This window comes from Lactuca saligna, chromosome 3, assembly GCF_052625555.1.
Source record: "Lactuca saligna cultivar CGN05327 chromosome 3, ASM5262555v1, whole genome shotgun sequence".
NCBI lineage: Eukaryota > Viridiplantae > Streptophyta > Magnoliopsida > Asterales > Asteraceae > Lactuca > Lactuca saligna.
Genome location: NC_136419.1, coordinates 33,360,001 through 33,383,427, shown reverse-complemented (window position 1 = coordinate 33,383,427; position 23,427 = coordinate 33,360,001). Strand labels below are relative to the sequence as shown.

The 23,427-nt window shown below is 34.2% G+C and overlaps 1 protein-coding gene and 1 long non-coding RNA gene across 3 annotated transcripts in view; one reads left to right on the top strand and one right to left on the bottom strand.

Moving 5' to 3' along the window:
• The first annotated feature begins 2,995 nt into the window (after positions 1 to 2,995).
• Positions 2,996 to 7,488, top strand: LOC145035084 (uncharacterized). 2 transcript variants are annotated; one of them, XR_013678304.1, is made up of 4 exons: positions 2,996 to 3,107; positions 3,178 to 3,260; positions 3,343 to 4,110; positions 4,658 to 7,488. It is a non-coding gene; the product is annotated as an uncharacterized LOC145035084 (long non-coding RNA). The 2 variants fall into 2 exon arrangements; XR_013678305.1 differs by lacking the exon at positions 4,658 to 7,488 and having other exon boundaries at positions 3,343 to 4,239.
• Positions 7,489 to 9,898: 2,410 nt separating this feature from the next.
• The window catches only part of LOC145035082 (callose synthase 7-like), a 20,150-nt gene continuing 6,621 nt past the window's right edge, over positions 9,899 to 23,427 (bottom strand). The window contains exons 6-41 of the mRNA XM_078983670.1: positions 22,339 to 22,461; positions 22,159 to 22,248; positions 21,971 to 22,062; positions 21,750 to 21,882; positions 21,529 to 21,657; positions 21,374 to 21,450; positions 19,935 to 20,022; positions 19,736 to 19,858; positions 19,529 to 19,646; positions 19,119 to 19,450; positions 18,979 to 19,031; positions 18,848 to 18,908; positions 18,688 to 18,769; positions 18,548 to 18,597; positions 18,380 to 18,466; positions 18,094 to 18,299; positions 17,931 to 18,012; positions 17,676 to 17,839; positions 17,468 to 17,591; positions 17,258 to 17,361; positions 17,087 to 17,189; positions 16,859 to 17,010; positions 16,656 to 16,765; positions 16,463 to 16,570; positions 16,316 to 16,384; positions 16,060 to 16,246; positions 15,861 to 15,972; positions 13,800 to 13,922; positions 13,595 to 13,719; positions 13,145 to 13,228; positions 12,950 to 13,062; positions 11,819 to 12,048; positions 10,941 to 11,738; positions 10,815 to 10,865; positions 10,533 to 10,715; positions 9,899 to 10,319 (exon numbers count right to left, since the gene is read on the bottom strand). Coding sequence (XP_078839796.1) covers positions 10,074 to 10,319; positions 10,533 to 10,715; positions 10,815 to 10,865; positions 10,941 to 11,738; positions 11,819 to 12,048; positions 12,950 to 13,062; positions 13,145 to 13,228; positions 13,595 to 13,719; positions 13,800 to 13,922; positions 15,861 to 15,972; positions 16,060 to 16,246; positions 16,316 to 16,384; positions 16,463 to 16,570; positions 16,656 to 16,765; positions 16,859 to 17,010; positions 17,087 to 17,189; positions 17,258 to 17,361; positions 17,468 to 17,591; positions 17,676 to 17,839; positions 17,931 to 18,012; positions 18,094 to 18,299; positions 18,380 to 18,466; positions 18,548 to 18,597; positions 18,688 to 18,769; positions 18,848 to 18,908; positions 18,979 to 19,031; positions 19,119 to 19,450; positions 19,529 to 19,646; positions 19,736 to 19,858; positions 19,935 to 20,022; positions 21,374 to 21,450; positions 21,529 to 21,657; positions 21,750 to 21,882; positions 21,971 to 22,062; positions 22,159 to 22,248; positions 22,339 to 22,461 — 5,112 coding nt within the window. The 3' untranslated portion in view covers positions 9,899 to 10,073. The remainder of the gene's footprint in view (positions 10,320 to 10,532; positions 10,716 to 10,814; positions 10,866 to 10,940; positions 11,739 to 11,818; positions 12,049 to 12,949; positions 13,063 to 13,144; positions 13,229 to 13,594; positions 13,720 to 13,799; positions 13,923 to 15,860; positions 15,973 to 16,059; positions 16,247 to 16,315; positions 16,385 to 16,462; positions 16,571 to 16,655; positions 16,766 to 16,858; positions 17,011 to 17,086; positions 17,190 to 17,257; positions 17,362 to 17,467; positions 17,592 to 17,675; positions 17,840 to 17,930; positions 18,013 to 18,093; positions 18,300 to 18,379; positions 18,467 to 18,547; positions 18,598 to 18,687; positions 18,770 to 18,847; positions 18,909 to 18,978; positions 19,032 to 19,118; positions 19,451 to 19,528; positions 19,647 to 19,735; positions 19,859 to 19,934; positions 20,023 to 21,373; positions 21,451 to 21,528; positions 21,658 to 21,749; positions 21,883 to 21,970; positions 22,063 to 22,158; positions 22,249 to 22,338; positions 22,462 to 23,427) is intronic.

Genomic DNA, 23,427 nt, shown 5'->3' with positions numbered 1-23,427 from the left:
GTGGTAAACTTGGCGAGTCAATGAGGGTTTTATGACTTTCTGAACCTTTAAGGAACTCGATGAGTTGCTAGCTGCACTCGGCGAGTTGGGTCAACATGGACTGTTGACTTTGACCAAGGGTTGACCATTTTGACTTCTGGGGTATTTTGGGAAACTGGAAATTTATGGATATGGTTCTATGGTGAATATAGGTGGTGGAGTTTGTGGAGGTGACCTGAGAGTTTGAGCTTATCACTTCAGCGTGACAATTATGAGGTGAGTTGTCCTCACTATACTAACAGGGTCGAAGGCACCAATGCCGACCCTTATCGGATTTGCATATGTTTATTGATTTACATCCTGTTAGTTAGGATGATTGCTATGTTAGAGATTGGTTAGATCAGTATCTTGGTTATAGGATGGTTGGTATGTTAGTGATCAGTAAGATCGGTATCCTGGTTGTAGGATGGTTGCCATGATTAGTGATTGGTTAGATATGCATGTTTACTTGTTTATATGTATGTGCACATGTTTGTGGGTTTGGGAAAGGGTTAAGGCAGGTCCTGCTATGTGCAGTAGGCCAAGACACCCTGGGCAGACCGGGTAGACTGCAGGCCTGGGCCGGGTAAATCTAGTCTGAACGAAGGCCGAACGAGCAGTCCGGATAGGCTGAAGGCCCCGAAGAGGGAGGTCCAGACGTGTCGAGGGAACGGAGAGCAGTCCAGATAGACTGAGGATCGAGAGTCGGTCCAGTCAGACTGATGGCTAATTATGCATGCTGTTTGCTTATTTCTTTATATGATATGGTTATATCTGTATGGCGTTGGTATTTTGCGGGTAGCTCACTAAGCCTTCGAGCTTACATTTATTGATTATTGTTTCAGACTTCGGATGATCGCGGGAAGGTGAAGGCGTGATTGTACACTTCCTTGATTTATGATTTATGATTTATGGGAACTCTGATATGATACTATTTTGAAAACAAATTGTAACAACTTAATGATTTTTAAATGTTTTAAAAAGTTCAAATTTGACATGATTTTTATAGACGTTACAAAAAAGCTCAAGAACACTCAATGAATGATTAGGGTTTCGAGTTAGGGATTTTCTGGACTGGGAGCGACGATGGAGGCTGGGTTGAGACAAGATAAGGTGTTTAAATAGGGTGCAAACCCTAAATATTAGGGTTTCATCCAGACAGTCCTACTCGTCGAGTAGGTTAAAACCCGCGTCCAGGAGTCTAGTCTACTCGACGAGTTAGGCCTCCAACTCGCCGAGTCCCAGTGTAAAAACATACAATTAATTATATTTAGATACGTACCGGGAACCGGGTGTTACAGTGAGGGTGAAACACTTCTGGATCCAAGATGCATTTAACTTCTAAGCAAATTTCCTCTCCTTTTCCTTCCTTCAAGAACACCAAAAATGCACTCGTAATCTCAAAAAGGCTCACTCAAATGATTAGGGTTTTCTAAGGATGAATTTGAAGGTGGAGGTTGATAAGGGAATAAGTGTTAAGAAGTTAATGATGCTTAAATAGTGCCCAAACCCAAAGAATTAGGGTTTGCACTTTGCCACATACGCCCTGCATACATATGAGTACGCTTAACATACGTGAGAAACCACGCATATCTCATTATGTGACCATGATACTAATTTTGCAACAAATTTCATTCTAAGGGGTATAAATGGAAAAATACCTGGATCGAGGTGTTACAAAACTTTTTTTTTGAATATGTATGCTAACTTGTAATGTGACTACAACAATGTGTTAACGAATATTTATGCCAACTGTAGTGTGGTGAAATGTACTTGTTGTTTGCATCGTACCTAACAAGTCATGACTACGAACTATTATGCATCTTCCTTTTTTCACAAATTTCATTCCTTTAGCTACTTATGGACATTTATCTCATTTTTTTCAAAAAATACTAGCAGTCAATTCATATAGAAGCCCTAAATTAATTTTTAAATGAGGAATGTATCAACGAATGACATATCACTAATTATTATGCCATGTCACCAATAATTAGACAAAGACAACCTTTATCCTACAAGAGTTGGCTACCAGTGATTAACAATTGAACAAAATATATATAGTTTGTTGGTGTCTTTTTACAAAGACCTTATTTGGATGATGTTTTTGAACAAACCAAAACTTGGATAGTGTTTTTGAACGATATTAAAACATAGTTACCCTCCTGAGTCATTTTTTCTTGTTTATTTTCCCTTAATTAATTTTTACCAATGAATGTTGGTTACCATAAAGCGAAATTTGAACAAAGTATATAGTTCGTTGGTGTTTGTTTTGTTTTGTTTTGTTTTGTTTTTTTTTTTTTTTTATTGTTTTTGTTTTTTTTTTTTTTAATTTTTTTACAAAAGCCTTACTTGGATGATGCTTTTTAAACAACCCAAATTTGAATGATGTTTTTTGAATGATTTTAAAATATAGTTATCCTTATAAATCATTTTCCTTTTTTTTAATAAGATTTTATGGGTGGTTAGAATTAATTAGAATACAATCAAAGGATAAATCTTTAAGAGGTAAAAGAAATAAGAGTAAATTACACGAATGGTTCCTAGGTTTGGGGTAATTTGCATGATTGGTCCCCAACTTATTTTTTTAACTCGGAAGATCCTTATTATTTGTTTTTGTTACGCGCTTGGTCCCTACTATTTGTTTTTCTTACGTGTTTGGTCCCTATCTTAGCTAAAAATACTATTATTTAAATATGAAAAAATGTTATGGTAGGTGAGATAATGTGAAGGGGTAGGGTTGGGGGTGTGTTTATTTAAATAAATTAAAGAAATCAAGGGTAAAATAGTCTTTTTATGTAAGACAGGGACCAAGCGCGTAACAAAAACAAACAATAGGGACCTTTGGAGTTAAAAAAATAAGTTAGGGACCAAACGTGCAAATTACCCTAAACCATAGGGACCATTCGTGTAATTTACTCAAGAAATAAAAAGGGGGTAGAGTGTAAATTCAGACCATGAGTCATTGTTAGCCTATAAAATTATAAATAGATTCCAAAGATTTTCCGGGAAGGTAGAACAGTAGAAGGTCGAAGAAAAACCGCAAGAAATCTGGCCGATAGAATTCGGAAGATCTCCGGGGACAATTTAAGGTAACATTCAAAGTTAAAACTTTTTCTTCCTATGTTATTTTAGTATCTATCTTATGTTAGTATCGGTTAGATTGCAAGGGTCGATCACTCCAAACACTATTCACCACCACCACCACCACCACCACCACCCGATTGTTTCAGTTTTCGCTACAGGTTTTCTACTCGTTCTTTCTTTTTGTAACCCTAAATCATGTTCATTCTTAATTTGTTAATCATCTGTTTGATTATCGGTTAGGTGCTCAGGAATCCAGGGTTGATTTTCTTTTAGATAATAGTGCTTATGTCGGACGACTTTTTAACTGATGGAAGTGTGATAAGAGGTCGAAATCAGAATGGTATTTGTTTCTTTAATGGGGCTTCTGTTCCTCCATGTGAAGGGAATCCCTGCAACGTGTCTTCTGTTAGGGATTATCCGTGAGGTTGTGGACCGATTATGGGTTCTCTGGAAGTTAATCCATCTTCATCATCGATCAATAAGAATAATCAAGATAACGATATCGAGACAGGTTAAACTTTTATCTCACGATATGTCAAAATCTATAAAAGATGGAAAGATGTGGATGATTGTGGAGTTTCAGAAAGTAGACAATCAAACCATGTTGAAGGATGAAATCAGGGCCCTGTTAATTCAATGGTTGAGACTGATGATGATGGTGGTAGTGTTATCAATGAATCTATACGAAATATGAATTTTCCTCAAAGAAGAGTTTTTGGGGTTCGAGATTTTCCTCCTTATTGTGGCTTGAATGCAACTGAACCTACAGAAGAAGAACGGATAAGAATCAATGGAAGAGAAGCTTTGCAATCAAGGATAATGGATGTGGAAGAAATGCAAGATTGACTGAGCTTACGGTGGTTGGTACTTAAGAGTCAATGGGAATGTCAAAGCTGTGGTGCCAACTGGAAAATCTGCAGAGAAAAGTAAAAGAATGGGTGGGGTGGAGGTGGTGAGTGGTGTTTAATTGAAGTGGTTTGCAGTTTTTCTGAACAAACATTCCATGAGGTTGGTGTATTTTTTTGAACCAACATGGCCAATTTTTGTATTAAAAGGCTATGGAATATCATTATGGTACTTTTTGAACAAAAGTTGAATATCTTACATTTGATAATATAGTTTTAGTTTAAGAGTGTTTTTTGAACATTTTAAAAAGTTGGTATTTATTTATAACATTATCCTAAAACAGAGAACTTAATAATAACTACGAAAATTGGTTGTTATTTGATGAAAAGATAGCACAAATTTAACAATGCTACAAATAAGGTGTGGTATTGATTTTCAAAGGCATGAGCATGTCAATTTCAATCCAACCGATATTAGGTACTATAGATTTAAATCTTCGAGCGAGCAACGTAACTACTGCTCTAGTTGCCACTATAGTTGTACCATAACATGTACACCATTCATTTCACTGAGTTCGGATCTATTATGCCCACACACATAAACCCTTTGCCTTGCTTTTGATTGTATGCTTCCATTCTTGTAAGGTGTTTTATGTTTAGATTTCCTGAGAGATCAAAAGAGTGTTAGATTTGATATGTGTATTTTGTAGGTAAGAGTGGGACCTATTGCTAAACTTAAGAAGCAACAATGAGGTCAAAAGACAATCCACATTTCGAAGTAAAATCTCCCACTTGGAGGCTGAGGCTGATTTATCAATCTGCTGTCAACCAGACATAAACCATGTAAACCCTCTCTCTCTCTCTCTCTCTCTATATATATATATATATATATATATATATATATATATATATATATGTCTCTCTGTCTATCTATCTATCCCAAAGGGTTCATTTATATGTCCTTCTCTGAAAGTGCTCCTAAGGTCTATCCCCAAGGATTCATGGTTAATTATGATATGTTATCTTAGTAGGCACAAAACATAGTTAGAAACTCATAAGCTCAAAACTCTTCGACTGTACATACACATGCACCACATAGAAGGTTTTTAAGACCTAATGTGTCATGAAGGCCTCCTATAATGCCAACACAAACTCTATCTCAAATGGATATCCAAGTCTTGTAAGTGATAAACGGTCACACACCTTTTATATAAAATGTACAAGTCTTAAAACAAGAATGATAAAACAATGGGGGGTTGTATTTGATAAACTAAGTTTTTGTTAACATGCACTAAAAATAAGGGTTGAAAAAAAAAAGAAATAAGATCTAGTTTTGTATCTATTTCATCAAATATACAAGTTAATAATTATTTGATGTTGCCAACTGGGTTAGGCTGGTTGGTACTTGGTAGAGGTTAATGCCTCTTGGAGTAGAAGCCCCAGGTTCGAACCTCGGCTGGGCAAAGGAGTTTTCTAACTTTGGAGTTCTAACATCTAACCAACTGATCTGCTATTCAAAAAAATAAATTATTTGATGTCAATTTAGATTTTAATATAACTTGGTACTAGGAAATACTAACAGGCTCTAGTATCTCCTAGCTTGTTAAATTATTTAGTTAAAATAAACTCTTAAGCTAAACCTAACCTTACTAACTTAGTCTAAACAAACTCTTAAAATAAATTGAAAAGTTGCATGACGTTTACAAGCATTCCCAGCAATATCCATTTCTCCTCATAAGAATGGAAGTGTGAAAATGTGTAAATTCAAGTTTACAAAGAAATTAAACCCTTTCATAGAACCAATTCGATGATTGTTACGAGCTTTAATTCACAAAACAATTACGATTTCCATGAACTAAATAGCAATACAAGAACTAACCTAACTCAAGTGGCAAACTTGAATCAAGTTATAAATTCAAGATTATAATACAAACAAAACTTGAACCACTAGATTAGATGATCTTGCTTTAACATCAAACCTTACAAATTAACTGCATTAGAAATCAATAACGAAACCGGAATTTGTTTTTTAGCATATCATGACTTAAAATACTTACAAGTTCAAACTATAATCAAAGTACAATAAAAATAAGTTACAAAGAGTTAAACAAGTTTTTCCAAATGATATTCAAAGCAAAAGTTTCTCTCAAAATCACCTTTTCTTCCAAAAATCAAAGCTGTTTAGAAATGAACCCAACTCCATTTTTTTTAACAGATTAGGAAAGTGCCCCAATAATTGGTGTATGCCTATTACACGACTGGTGTAATTCAAGTGGTGAAAAACACGGACCATGTAAATCAAAAGTAATTTTCCTTCGATTTAAATCGTGTTTCACTTTTATGCTAAAATCACCGGTTACACTGTCCATGTATTTCAAGTGTGGAAAAACATAGTTCCTCAATGTTGAAAAACTTTTTGTTCATATCTTCTCTGATTTTTGTCTATTTTCCTTGAAATTTAACTAGGGCCTCTTTTAACCATCTCCTAGCCATGTCCTCAAATAGCCCTACACGCCAACAAAATGCACAAGTAAAAATATTCCACCAAAAAGTTTATTTATTAGTTTTGGGCTAAGTGGGTCTATCTAATGTCTATTGTCTAATAAATAAAGTGTGTTTGTCCATATGATAAGGTTGGACTTTGTGGTCTAATCGATTGAAAATGCTTAAGGGGATCAAATCCCACAACCTTGTAATATTCAATTAAACAAAAGGATTTTGAGATTAGGGTTTACACCCTTTTCCTTTCCTCTTCCCATCAATGGCTGAAGGCGCCCCCTTCTTCTTTGATTTTGATCCAAGAAAAATAAAGGAAATGCTTGTTTTGATTGTAACGAGGAGTTAACATTCTAATTGATGTTTCAAGATGCTCGTGTGGATATCCATAAATGTATTTTTCCTTGAACATTCGTTCTATATCATTCACTCCTCGATCAAGGTGTATATATGTATATAAATCCTTGTTGTGACTGGTTTTGTAGTTAATCTATTTAACTCATTTGGATTCACGCTTATTTCCAAATCATTATATTCATATTTATTTTTATATGTATTCCGGTACTTTTTTATATTCTATTGTTTGAAAAAGGTTTTAAACGTCATTGATTTCCAACACTATCATATGGGGTTGGACCCAAAATGAATTTATGTCGGTATGTACAGCCTCACAACCAAATTTGAGGATATTGTACTGGTTGGCAAGTGCCATGCACGGTTGTATGGGAGGTGTTGAGGGGTTTTCTTGAAAAATAAAGGTTCTTGATCCCAATCCAATCCTAAATCTCTTTAAAATATTAGGGCATTCACAATGGGAGTTTAATAGGAGTTGAATACATGTTGATTAGGATTGGATAGAGGTTGAATTGAATGTGGGTGATGACATGGAGGATGGTTGAATGGAAGAGTTGTATGATGATTGAGTGGTTGAATGAAATTAATCTTTGTTTTTCAATTAACTTTCAAACTATTACACATTATTTTGACTGTCATGTAAAAAACGTTCCAAGTGTTTTTTAATTAATGTATTTTTAGGTATTAAATGTTTTAGGTTTCGTAACTTTTTAATTAATGTATTTTTAAGTATTATATTCTTTTTTTAACTGTTATATCTTTTAGTTTTAAATTTATAATTATGCTTAAAAATATAATGCCGATGATGTGGAATTTCATTAAACCACATAGGGTTTAATGGAATGTGGAATTGTGGATGATGTGGCAGTAATGTAGAGTTCAATGGATTGTGGATGCTCTTAGGAAATCGATTTCAATGATTCATTTTGATTGGAATCAATCTTAAGCATAAAAAACAATGTTCTAACACTTCCAAATATCAAATTAATCCATTTAATCTTCACATTAATGATTTCAGTTATCAGTCTTTATTTTCAATCCAATAACTCACTCCCAATCTAATAAATGGATTAAACAGAAAGCTTGGATGATCCTTGACTAGGAAATCGAGAAGACACAACAACAAATACAATCTCTCTTGCTCAAAATCGAATTCCCTTACAAAACAAAGGTTTTCTCACATTTTTATTAACTTCTCAAGAATAGAGGCTATCATAAACCATAAAGGGTTTAAGCGTTGGAAACTTATTTTATTACACGCCTAGGCCAACAAACTATGCTTTATCCAAATTTTACCTACAAAAGCCCGATTCATCACATTTACATCCCAATAAAGAATAATGGTTTAATGACATATCAAGCCTAAAACTTAAATATAATGAAGATAGATCATACGGCCGAAAATTGTATTACACTAGCACCACATACCTTAGATTTCATTAATTGCGAAGTCTTCGTCTTTATTTTTCTGCTTCAAACACCTACATCCGATTTTCTCGTAAAATAAACCATTGATTAATACAATGTTAATTAAAGTAGGGTAACATCTAACGCTAGTTAATTAGAATAAGTAAGACTTTGAGCTTTTTATGGCTTAAAAGTAGAGCTAAATGGATTTGTTATGGGGCCCATGGGTTAACAACCCTTTATAGTGTACTATGTAATTCCTGCTTCTTGCGGTTTGTTTATAATAAAGTCTAGTTTTTAAAAAAACATCTAACGCTCATTTATGGGTATTATACCTTTTTCTTAACAGCTAGATTTTTGTAAATTGAACTGCAAGGAGCAGGAATTACATTGTACATTATAGAGGGTTGTTAACCCAAGAGTCCCATAAAAAATCCTTACCCCATTTAGCTCTACTTTTAAGCCCTAAAAAACTCAAAATCTTGACCTCATAAGATAGAGTAGACAATCTATTCATCTTGCTATTAAAGAGCATACTGTTCCTGTTTGCCCATATGGTCCATAGTAGCGCCCTTGAAATTGATTCAAGAATATCTTGAGACCTGCTGACCACACTATAGGTAGAGTTTATCCCCAGGAAGGCATCAAATGAGTTGTTCAAGATAGGAAGATCATTCCACCAAATGATTAGGAGCCCATGAATCTCCTTAGCTATGGAACATTTCTTGAAAATGTGTATCTCGTTCTCCTCGCAAGCATTGCCAAACGGGCACATGGTGGATGAAATGATTACCCCCCTCCATGCAAAGTTGAATCTGAGTGTTATACTATTATCTTTAAAATTGAATTTGTAGGCATTGGCAAAGAGATTTGGAGTGGTACTGGGAGACATTGAGGAGAAGAGTTGGGAAGTAATCAAACAACAAATCTCTCTAGTCCCATGGAGTCAACAATGGTGCTCTCATCAGTGATGGGTGATGACCGTCGGAGAAGACAACAGGAGAAGAAGGGTCATGTCCTGAGGAGAGGGTGAGGGAGATGGAGGGGGCGGAGGGGAAGGAAGAGTAGGACCATTTATATATTTATATCAATTATTAAAATATATTAGTAATAAAAGAAATACAAATAAAGGTGAGGGTTAATCGATCATTTTAAATCGACTAAGAACAAGAGTTGCAAATCCCGAACCACAGAGATGGAGAATGGGAGAACGAGATGGTTAAACTTTTAGGATATGGACAATCAATAATTTTTTGCAGACCACAAAGGACAACTTATTTAATTCACTCAAAAATTATTTCAAGTATGTTGTCATGTCATTATCATTTCGTGATTATATTATCATATCATTGTTAAGTCAATGGTCAAACAAGTTTTATTTTACTTCTTTTCATATAAATTGAACAAACATAAAACTTGAATGGTAAACCTACCTCAATTTTTTTTTTGAGGTGAATAGGTGAACAAACCAAAACTTGGTTATTAACCATTATAAAATAGTTATAATCAAAATAAGATTTAACATAGAAATGATTATTGCAACTTCATCTAAGATTTAGGTTCAGAGAACATTAAATAACACTAGACTTGTTTAGAACAAATCTGTATAAACCGCTGAAGCTAACTTTAATGTCATCAATTAATATATTTTTTTCAACAAGTATGACTGTAATCTCAGACAATGTTCATCAAGATTGGATCTCTGAAAAATAACTAGTATAAACTGTAATTGCATTTAACATTAAATTTTTTTGAATCTGAAGAAGACATACAGATAAAAACATATGCAGAATTGAAATCTTGGATTGAAATGTTCTATATTCAAAACTTCCTTTGACTTGTTAACAAGGTGTCGACTGATTTTACGTATCAAGTTGGCTGAGTCTTGTCCTTGTCCTTCTTACCAGCAAGAATCATTGAAATCTGAAGACCTCTTCTCAATGCTTGATTGAAAAGCAGCTTTGTTTGGAACTCTGATACAAAAGGGAACCATGACAGTACGACAACTGGCATAAATATCACCAATCCCATCAAGCATTCATATGCACGCCCTAACTCCATTATCGAGTCCCAAAATCCTATGCCTTTCACACAAGGCCTGCACGCTTGAGCAATCTTCACAGTTCCACAAAACAAACATTATCAATAAAAATATTTTAAATAATGACAGTACACTTGGGGAAATGGAAGGAATGAGATAAATAGTAAAAAGTTAGGACTTATTGGGGAAGGTCCCAGTTCCATGACATTCTCTAGTAGTTTGTTCTTTCTGCATTAAGAAAAAAAGAAACAACACCCAAGTGTACAATGATCCAAAGGGTTACTTACCAAGATGATTGCCCAACCAGTTGGCACAAAGGCAAGGAAGGCAACAAATATGTCACTGATGGTCAAGCCACATAAAATAAATAAGACCGTCATGAGCGAAAGGAAGACAAGGAAGAGAAAGGCCTTTAAGATCCTGAACATGAGCTGTAAATCTGTGCCAAACCGTTTGGCCATTGACACCAACTGACAAAAAGAGTATACAACATACAATTAAGCTTTCAAGGGTTGCATTGTCTTTCTAGCCCTACCATACAATCATAGATGATCAATTTAGTTTTTTACCTTAAATTCCAGAAGAGCAGATATCAAGACCAACCATGAAAACGCATAAACCTGACAAAATAAAATGATTAATGAGAACAAATTGCACCCTATACGAACAAATAAGTAGGGAAGAAGGAAACAAACCAGTATACTTGTGCTGCCACCTGCAATATTAAGATGGTACACAAGTCCATACTGATAAATGAAGAACCGACACGCAAGTATAATTTCAAGAATTCTTCCCCTTATGTTTGTGTACTTAAGATGCTGCTGTTCTGCATCCCACCATGATTCCCAACTTTTATCTTGTGCAATTCCAATCCCACCACGATCCCCTATCCACCTTTTCCAATCCATCCAATCCTCCACTGTTTTCTGCCAGTCAATCCCCAAGGGATTGAACACAAAAGGAGCTAACAGCCATGAAGCAACCAGGAACCATATCGAGAACGTAATGAATAAGTATAGATTTGAACTTCGGTATGAGTTCCCATATGCCTGATAGATAATAAGCAGAATAGCCAATTCCAGCCCTTTCACAAAGTGACTACGCGAATACAACCTGTAATTATCTGCAAATTTTGCATGGAAGACAACCAAACCACGGCCCGTGGCGCGATATTTTGAACCTCCATGTAGAATTGTTCTTCCATAGTAATGTGCTTTTGTTCCAAGGTGGAAAGTGAAAAACACAGAGGCTAATTGGAGTTGCATTATGATAAAGTCGCGTAATGCGGTACGAAATCCTCTTTCTAGACTTATTTCCATAACTATAGGAAGCATGAGAAGTAAACCGAGCTGAAAAACAGATTGGATGACTAAAGCTTCTTCTAGGGCTTTGTTGCCACTAAGACTTTTATCTTCTAATATTCGCCCTTCCAACCCACTCAAAATCATATATATATGTCCGTATAAAAATGCATAAACAATAAGCACAGTAACCTGGTTCAAAAGAAGTTATTTAATGTATGTAATAATGTAAAAGTTATAAGTAAATAGAAGTAATTGTTATTTTGTTATACCATGCTGCTAAAGTAGAAACCAACTGTGGTGTAGTAGAATGATAACATTCGGAAAAAATCAAAACGGCGACCAAGTCGGTAAACATCACGGCTAAGTGTCTGTTCGCCATTTCCGTTTGCAACTTTAGCTTCGAAAAGGGATATCTGATTCATACCAACATCACGACCTTTTCCTACTTGGATATATTCATGATGTGTGGCATAACCTCCACGCAGAGTGGAATTATAACCTGGAAAAATGTAACTAGATTACATTCGTAGGACAGTTTAGAACATAACTTTAAAGACATTAAAACTAGTTTTAGACTATTTTAAGTCTTTGGGTCTGTTCGGAAAACTTAGTTGGTAGCGGGTATGGCTGTAAACGAACCAAACGAACACGAACAAGGTCTTGTTTATGTTCGTTCGTTTAAGTTAGCCGAACAACAAACGAACACGAACGGATAAACGAACGAGATTTTCTTGTTCATGTTCGTTTGTTTAACAAATTACTTTGTTCATGTTCGTTCATTTATGTTCGTGAACATACTAAACGAACATAAACGAACAAACATAAACGAACAAACATAAACGAACAAAGAAAAAAAACACAATTGAATATATATGAGCATAAACGAACATATAATATAGCAATATAATAAAAAATAATTGAATATATATGAATACAAGTAAACTTAAACGAACGTAAACAAACATCATAAACGAACGTTCACGAACATAAATGAACGAACGAGACCATTGTTCATGTTCGTTCATTTAACTAAACGAACGATAATTTTTGTTCATGTTCGTTCATTTATTAAATAAACGAACATAAACAAACTTCCCGCCAAACAGTTCACGAACGGTTCGCCGAACGTTCAGTTCGTTTACAGCCCTAGTAGCGGGTAGCAGGTAGCTTGTAGCGTTTTGTTAAACGCTACATGAAGTAGCATTTGGATTTGGAGTGTTTTGTTTAAACTAAACGCTAGAAGCTTGTAGTGCCAAACAAGACTTTCTCTTCAAAACGGAGCGTTTTGTCAAATGCTAGAAGCTAGAAGCTCTCAAATGTTCCGTGCTGGACACGCCCTTTGTTGTGTAGAAGCAGTGCTACAACATAATATCTTTGGGATGATGAGAAAGTTTAATTACCTGAAAATATATCGTCGCTCAAGTTGATGGTTCTTGAAGCTTTACTTATGCCACCCCTTGTGATGTGAAAGAGCCTGTCAAATATATCTGGGTGACCGTAATGGAATCGCACCCTGTGAAGCATAAAGATTCTAACTATTAATGAATTCATAGAGGATAGTTGATATTCCATATATTCATTTTTTATTATCATACCTCAGAGGGTCTGCTAAAATCCTTTGGCCAATTGTCACAAAACTTGTCTGCTGGTTGGAATTGAACCAAGCTAGTGATGATACACTGTAAAATAATTAAATGAGTGAAAGATTTAATGTAACCTTCCATCCGCTAAAAATTTTGGCCAACACAAGTTCGAAAGGCTTTGTTGGGGCTTATAAGATCAATATGTATGTTGCAGTTTAGTGCTCAAAACAATAGAGAATGATTGATTATAATGGCCGGAAATGTGCAAATGAAAATAGATGGTAACATGGGACAAAAATTGAGGTGTTATCAAAAGCCTTTTTACTAGATAACACAAAGCCAAAGTACAACCAAGAAAAGGCATTACAAGGCAGCAAGTGCCTTGTTTCCGTTGTGGGTTACAATGGGGAATGTGTTTAATATCACAATCTTTATAATAAGTAAATATGAAACTATATTGACCTTCCGGTGAAGATATGTTCTCTCAACCCCAATATTGTTGGTCTATGTTGGCCATGCCGATCCTTATGAAATTTAAATTCCTCCAGTACATTTCTCATTTTGAATGCTTCCTCAAAGTAATTGTCCTGTATATATATAATTAAGATGTTTGACCATGCTTCTGAAAGATAATAAAAAGTGACACTTTTGTGAAGTACTAAATTACCTGATTCATGTCAATTGTCTGCAGCGCTTCTCCACGAGTAAAAATAATCGCATGATTTTGGTTTTCAGGTCTTCCTTCACCAATTTGTGAAGGATGACCTGGAAGCTTGATACGATATATTTCCTATCATGTCAATATGCCATGATAACAATTATTAACAAGAATACATAAAGGTAAACTTTAATACTTTATTTTATGCATGTTAGAATGTTTATATGTGATATTTCTTTAGTTAGGCCCATTGAGCACAAAGATCGTCTTTTCCTGGACTAGGGTTTCCCTCGATCTATATATTGGGTATGTTTCCCTAGTTTCAGATCAAAAGACGATACATGTAAGTATTCATGAGTCTCTGATTACATTGTATCAGAACTAGGTTAGTCGACATTGAGGATTGTACCCTGTAAGTACATGCATTAAAGGTTGTACTCTGCGAGTACATTTCTATAAAATCTGCTAACAAGAAAAGGGCCATTTCGAGAGTGTTGTTTTGTCTCACTGCCATCACCGTTTTTTTTTAGAACAACAAATCTACACTACTCCTAAACTACTCATAATACCACCTATGTTTCCGATGAGACTTGAGCCCTCAACCTCTAGGAGGAAGGGGAACACCCGGTACCATCACCGTTGTCTTCAGAAGTGCCCTATTAGGAAGACCGAAAAACACGTCGAACATAGTATGCGCCACACGCGCCACATCTCATTTCAAACGTTCGACCATACTTCGACATGTGAGAGCGTGTGACCACTGTTTTGGTTCCGATTTTTTGTGTGTTGCTGGCGTTTGGAATTCCACCAATACCAATGGTTCTTATTTCACCATCCGAGATTTTTGGGTTCTGATATGGTTCTGTTTTTTTTTTTTTTTTCTGTGATTTTGAGTTCAATTTGACCTCTTAAAAACATTAGGAGGAGATGACAAACTTTCTGGTAGTAGTAGTGGTCCACATATTCTTAAGGTGGTAGCTGCTAGACTCACTATAACAAATTGCATGGCTCCAACTTACTTGAATGGAACAAAACCATTCGACTCTATCTCAGAAGCATGAGAATAACCTCCCATATCACGTCCGGTCCCCTATTGGTGAGGGTCATAACCTATGGTGAAGGAACTAATGGACTACCTTGAACCTTCTGTTTTCACAAATTAGTAATACAATTGAACCTTTTGTTTCTTCCCTGTTTAATCACTACGAGTATGTGAAGGAACTAATAGACTACCTTGATTTCCTCTACTATGGATAAATTAATATTTCCCGAATCTACATCTGCAAGTCATTCCGTTACGGGGAGCAACAGGATATGTCGTTTACTACTTTCATCATGGAGTTCAAGAAAGATTGAGAGGAACTCAATTCTCTTCCTTTCTTAAGTGTTGATGTGAAAGCTATGAAAACTTAAGAAGGAACAAATTGCCATTATAAGTTTTCTTTCCGGACTAAAACCGGAGTTCAGTGGTATCAAATCACAGTTTTTGAATGAATACGCAATTCCTTCCCTTTAGGAAACATTTGCTCGTGTTTTTTTTGGAATAAGAACCTTCATTCCTCTCAAATACATGATCATTGTAGTGCCTTGGTTAGTCGAAAAGGGTTTCATGGTGATTTTCAAAGAGGATCTCGCAGGGGCCACATAAGAGCTTCAGAAGAGATCAGTAACCGAACCAGTAACTCACAAACTTCAATTCTGTCATACTAAAAGCACATATAATTAAGAAGCTCTTGGCTAGAAATCAAAAGGACTCATTAGCACATGTTGTCTCTGCTTTGGAGAACACTTTCAGTATACCTATACCTGCAGATAAGTATGCTCGCGGTCATGGGAACAGAGAATCCAACACAATCCTCTTGGTGGGAAGCACCCAATGCACAATAGAGGAGCTTTCCTTCGGATTGACGAGTGCTCAGCAAGCATAGCCAATCACGAAGGCATGAGTGGAGTTAAGGAGGTTTTAGAGAATCATCCGAGCGAGATACGGTTGTCAAATGGGGGAAGAGGAACGATGATAAACGTAAGTATTCATGAGTCTCTGATTTCAATATATAAATTTATAGTTACCTGGTCTAAAGTATCCCCGCCTTTGACTAGAACAGAGTAGTAAACATTCTGAGATCTACCATTGATGGTAGCCTCTCTCTCATCTATATAAGCAACTCGTAAAGATGGATATCTGAACCGATCAAAATATAATTAATTAAAATATATACTTTTAAAATTTTGATTAATGTATGATCATGATCCATATAAATACACTTACGTCCGCATGAGCTTCAAGATGTTAGTATAACAACTTTGATCCCTCTCATCACTTGATTTCTTTTGAGCACCATAAATCTGGCAAGAGATGACATAGGTGAATTTCAAATCAGCCATTGCAGTTGCACGTTCTTTGAAATCCATGTGATGTTTATTCATGTTAAATGTCCGGAATCCAGTAAAAATCTCTGTGGAAAAAAACATAAATTATATAAAAAATATACTGACATTTAAAAAGTTTAACGAATCACACTAACCATCGTCTTTTGCATAGTCTAGGAAGCATTGAAGTTCCAGAGCTTCCTTGTAGTACATCATCCCTCTCACTGAGAAATTTTTGTGAATGAGTTTCTAAATATATAAAATATAACTTTTAATTTAAACTAGCATGCAAACAGAAAAACCTGTTCTGGAAAGAGTCTGCCCCCTATAAGAAGCCCATTGACGTATGACTTCTGTTTTATCCCCTCTATATATACCATTAGTCCGCTCTTCAAAATTATTCCATTCATCTGGTTTTGCATATACAACCAAAAAAATAATGTTTTTTGATTCTATATAAAGAGGACAACAGTCAAAACTTATATCAATAGTCACCTGGATATATCTTCTGGAGGTAAAATAAAACAGAAATTCCATCTTCATTTTCTTTGTGAAGCTCTTCTTTTGAATAGAGGACATCTTCTTTGTAGTATGGAGTCAAAACACTGAAGTTTACTCAAACAACAAAATCTAATCTTAAGGATAATGATGTAAGGCATCCATGAGTGAAATAAGTGAATGGTTGGAAAAGTACTGACCTAAAGGAGAGCATGTTACGAACAATTGGAGCATTTGGCATTCTAATATATAAGGAGTTTACAAAGAAGGTGATACGCCTACGAGCTTCCAAATTTGTAGGCACATCAAATGCGGATTCCTTGACAGTCAAAAGCAAACGAAGCCTCATCACCTAGGGGCACAAATGGAAAATTAGAAAAAGGAATAAAACAAGGAAATCGGGAGGGTGCCCAGATGGCAGATGATACCTTTTCCTTCCATGATTTCATTTGAGTTAATCGGACATTGATTTGCTCAAATCTTTCCTTTCTGTCATTATCACGATGATGAGCGCGAGGTTTTTCAAGTATCCTACAAAAGCACACAAAAGGAATTTTACAACAGAATATTTAATTATCATTCCAAAATAAAAAACTTACTCGTGCCCATATTTCATAACATCTTTTGTGATAATCTCCATGATATCCTGACACACATTGACTATTTGGGCTGTGTGTTTCGCTTCACCAACATTGTCTTCTAGCTGGCAGACACCCAATGGAGTAATCAGAAAAATATTAGAAACATTGTAAGGAATATATTAACAATGAGAATGAATAATATCCCACAATTTAAAAGAAATGCCTTACCAGACGATCTAATAACCTCTCCAACTTATCATTGAGTAAAGGCAATTCGCTCATATGAAATTTATTCAAAAACGTTCCCTGATGAATGCTAGTTTCTATTTCATGGCATATATGCTGTAAGATTCTGTAAAAAGAAAAAGAAAATGAAAAAGATTTTTTAACTTGTAAGTATAAATTTTTAGTAGAATCAAGATCGTATAGGCCTTACTTTTTATCGCGTTCATCATCAAAAAGGTTAAATAATATTTCCTTAAGTGTTTGGTAGCATTCTATCACTGCTGACTGCATATAATCATCGCTGCTGATCTTCCTGAACAGGTCTGCATCTTCCTTTCCTTTAAAATCTTTAGCCATGTCTAATGCAATGGGAATCTTAAGTGGAAAAAGTCAAAATCATGATTAAATTTAATTTCAGATAAACAATAACAAAAAGACATCAAGCCAATGCATGGAGGATTTATACCTTACTAGCCAGCATGAATAGTGGCCACTGGACAACTGGAACATCACTTGTTGTATATGGTACAAGAAGCAGATCTCTCTCACTTCAAAAATAAAATGAATGTCAACAGAATATTCTGCTTCAGTTTAATTCCATTTATTAATAACAGCAAACTGTTTAAAACCTGTTGCTGATCAAGTCTTCCATCCGCATTGAAAGTATGAATTCGTTCCACACCTGTGAAAATTTTGCTATGTTCTTTCTGGTCACCAATAAATCATCTTCCACGTGATCTCTTTTGGGCTCTTCTTTATGCATTGGCATAAGCCGTTCACAGAAAGCTAGAGGAACCGATTTAAATCTTGACCGTAGCATGCCAAGTGTCCTTATCTAAGGATCAAACATCACAAAATGATGATGTCATCGTTCGATTTCAAAATTTAGTAAACTAAATATATATTCGTACTAACCTCACCCAAATGCCTGAAGACTCCATAGATTCCACCAATAACAGTAGCATATATCATGTACCAAATTTGTGTGTCCATGAAATAGACCTTAAATGAAGTTACATCACATATGTTTAATTGGCCTCATAGAGGCATATAACAAAAGTAATTATTTTCAAGAACACTCACCATGATAGTTGGACCCCAGATACAAATAACTACGCCAATATTGTGGGTCACTACAAAATGCTCAAATAAGTAAGTAATCAGATCTTAATATAATAAGAATCACAATTAACAAAGTTTGTATATAAGTTTAAAGATTTTACTGTTGGGAAAGAACTCATGCCACTCATAGCTGCTAACATGCATTTTCATGATTAACTTTGTGGGCTTGACCAGTGGCAGTATCTACAATGAAAATTGCAAATTTAAGCATAAACTTTCTATAGAGATCATATGATAATTAACAAGCATTTTCATGATTACCTCCACATAGTAGCTGAATGCGAACTTGCTTATTAGCAGCACTATCCAAAATAGAGTATACCTAAGATCAACAGTAACAAAGTAAGAAAAAAGAAATTTAAAAATTCACATATCAAACTTTATATCCCTACTTGAAAAGAGAAAAGATGCCCTCATGCATGCCTCTTCCAACATAGAGTTTTGGCTGTAAAAATTCGCAATATTTAATATAAAACAAGAAGCATGTAAGATGTAACATCAATACAAAGTACCAACACGTAAGTGAACTTGCCTGTGCCCACCACATTATAAGAGTGACTATACGCCAATTGGAACTTTCCATGTGTCTCCTTATAGGTGGAAGCAGATACAGAAAGGCAGCCAGTATGTTGGGGATCAAGTAAATTGCTACAAGATAGTTATAAAGCAATTGCCCTCTCCAATTTCCTCCCAAAGTACTGAGAAACTTCACAAATTCAATTGGATTTGGAACTGATCTTAAGTAACCAACAGACAAGATTACCATCCAAAAAGCAGCTACAACAAATTTGAAAATATAGCGATGAATTTGTGTAGGTTTTAAGCTCCTCCATGCGTTGAAACTAAGGATTATGTCTAGACTAACTGTAAAGAGAAACCATAAATTACAAAAAGGACAACAGCTAGAAGTAACGAAAGAATGTGCAGGAAGTAAGTATGTACCTTGGATAAAGTTAAGTATGGCATAAGTGATGAATATGCTGGAGATGTTTTTAATGAGACCTTCATCTAAAATTCCGAAGATTGATCCATCTCCATGCCATGCAACAATTATCATAGCCTACAAAATCGAAATGAAAAGATTGAAATGCTACCAGCCTAATAAGAAATTAACCATCAACTAACAGCATGATTCGGTTAGATACCTACCTGCAAGACCAATATGAGGAAAATCCACATCCGATCAAAACTCCTGTAAAGGTGCAAAAATGAACGCACTTCGACAAAATTTGTTTTACTCTTCTTCTTTCCGGATACTACTTGATTGGGCCCCTGCAAATTACTTAATTTGAGCATTTTTATTTGGTGAAGGAATACTAGCTTTAAAGTTGCATAAATCCACACATACAACATGATGGCGCAATGACCCAATGGAGTGAACAAAAAAGTCAGATGTGCGATCCATTGGCCAGCCTAACTTAAAACATTTGTCAGACCTGAAAGAAAAGGGAATTAAAGGTTGGTCAATAGTTTTAACATGAAGAGTGGGGGCCTGGGTGAGCGGTGTTTCGGTCGCACTGGCCTCCAATCCTAAGGGACCTCTGATTGAAAATTTTCTTTTAATATTATATTACTAAATAATAATAATAATAATAATAATAATAATAATAATAATAATAATAATAATAATAATAATAATAATATGTTAATTAAGTATATTTAGATGCTACTAATCGTGTTCATGTTACTAAAAATAGGTTTGTTAAATATATTATCAATATACATTAGAAATTAGACTCCAATACATAGACATTTACACCATGCCACTAAAGCTCAAAAACCCAACTCAAATTTTCAAATTTTATTTAGACTTTAGAGTCAAATTAAGTATATGAAAATGGCCAAAGTTTTAATTTTTGAGATGAATTAAGAGTCGAGAAAATTCAGTTAAAATGGATATTAATAAAAAGGCCAAAATATCATCATAACAAAGAATCAGTTCAAGTGGAGCAAAATATACATTCAAAGATAATACCATAAATTTGATAACATTTAATCTAATTGGGAGTGACATAAAGAAGGTGTAAAATTGAATGTTAATGAAGTGAATTGGTACAGCACGATCTAATAATGAAAATAGATAAGGGGTAACTATAATATGAAACCAAGAGCATGAGTAGGCTTAAAATTATTTTTTGGCTATATCTTTTAATAAAAAGACTTTTTGATAAGAATAGTGTTGAGCGATTGAAATTAGTACACAAACGTACACATAAAGAATCATTCATGATTCATTATTTTTTTAATATAATTGATAAAACTATTTTCATTGAAGGGAACGTTTGGTTTGTTATTCACAACAAAAAAGTTGAAGTTACGGATTATTGATGAACTAAAGATAAGTTGCAAAAAATAGGTTACAAAATGGTCATATATATGGGATCGATGGTGATGATTTATTCCAAGGAACTATAAATGTTACAAAAATTACCAGTTGAACATAATATAGCTAACACATACTAAATTTCTTAAAAATGATAATAATTTATCTAGTTTTTCGTCTAACATGCACAATATTGTTGATTGTTCCTATTGTAATTGGAAAGTTGTTTGTAGTAGTTTTTCTTAATGAGTAGAGACTTGTATATGAGCATGTATATGATGCTCAGATAGGGATTCTACAAGATGATTGTTATCAACTTTATGTTTTGAATTTAGCGGTAATGAATTTACTTAATTATATTTTATAATTTTTTATGGGGCCTTAATTTAAGTTTTTGCACAGGCCTGTAAAATGATAGGGTCGAGCCTCAACATGAATGGCGGTTTTATAATATAAAGAGTTACCAAAAATATTCATTTAGATCATCATAGTTTCTCCATGATGCATGGCTTGCATTGCCACCTTTATTTCTCCTGGCTTCCTGCCACCATTAAAAAATAGTAAGTCTCATTAGGAAAGTAGATTTCATGAAATTGGAACAAAACTTATAGTGCACTACCTTAAGAAGAACATCAAAAATAGGTGAGATGACATTAGACAAAAATGCTTCCTCATATGCTGCTTGATATGTCCCTCCATTTATAGGTCGAACATTGCCAAATAAAATTCCATGCATTTCATTTGCCATCTTTTTTATTCAACAAAATAAGATCACATCATAAAGCTAGATAAACATAATGATAACTGTATTCTTGTAAATATAACCAAATAATAACATACATTATGAAAAATATAACAAAGACATTCAGGCATGAACCGCACGTTTGAAGCTTCACCCCAGATGAGTAGATAGAGTCCAATGTAGAGAAGATATAATTGTTGCCTATCACCACTAGGTGGACACTTAAGTGAACTTGAACAAACAATAAATCAAACAAAAAAGATTAAATCCTCACTTCAAAGAACAAGAAACATGTTGCGTCACCTTTTTAATAACTTACTCAATGATTGATCTACAGTGCAAATAATGGCACCACGAGACATAGTTCTTTAAAGTTTTATCCAATAAATGCTTTACCGTTTGGCTATCCAACTGTAAAAAGTTCCTCATCAGTATTCAGGTCATCTCTAGGCACAGTCACATGCACCAATGTTCGGTTCAAATATTACACAATGAAATTTTTTTTACCTGATCATAATCTTCAACACCCTTTGACCTTCTATCAATATTTGCAAGTAACAGTACCAAGTGTTCCCTTTGATTTGAAACGTTTCCTTTCTTTATTTCAGAACAACAAAAATTTAAACCAGTCATATTTGTAAACAATCTGTGCAGAGTTAAATAAAGCGGTTTATGAATAAAAGTTACCTGAAAACCAAAAATTGATGATAACCACTCGAGAATATCAGCAATAGGTTTTTCTTTGTCATCCACCCTTCTAATAGATGGAAGGTTATCTATAACGCGAATTGCTAGAAGAGCTGCTTGGATCTAATGACATGTGAAGAGTGAAATAAATAAGAATGATACATACACATATACATACATACATACATACATACATACACACACTCATGCACGTATACAAAAAATGATCGTCTTTTTAGTGATTTTGATATAGCGAATGGCTTAAACGATCCCTTAGGGTGGTGTGGTGGAGTTAGTTTTGAAAATTATTGCCTAGAAGAAAAGTTCTCAAGTTCTCACACAATTACTGGTTCTAAAAAAACTTATATATATATATATATATATATATATATATATATATATATATATATATATATATATATATATATATATATATATATATTTGTTTGTTTGTAATTTTCACCGATTATTATTTAAAAAATAAAATAAAAAGAAAATAGAAAGATATTCACCATTCGACTAATTATTCTAATAAAATGATAACTAAAAATAATTACAACCATATAGTAACTACACATACATTTCTTTTATGAAATTCAAATATATCAATATATACAGTTAATCATTAATAAACACCGAGTTTTTAATTAAATTAGTAGAAAACCTAGGGTATATTAAAAAACAAAATAATAAAATCATTAAAGAATTAAAAAGTATAAAACGACTTATTCCAACCAAAGAAGAAATTCAACAGTTAAGTTACCAACTAGAACATAATAAACCTAAAAAGATAGAAATAGAAACAAAACAACTTATAAAGCTATTGGTCCTAAAGTTGTTACTAAATAAGCAAACATATGCATAATATCTTTTTTATTTGTTTCCCACATTCTAATAGCTACTTGCTCCCATATCAAAATTTCATCCATCAAAAGTTGTGAGTTTTGTTTTTCTAAGAAAACCATAGTTAAAAGTTAAAACTGGAAAACTCTAAAGTATATATTAAAGCTCTAGAAGAAGTTAAAAAAATATAAACCAAAAGATAATAAATAAGAAGTTATAGGATTTACTAGATATCCAAGCACATAA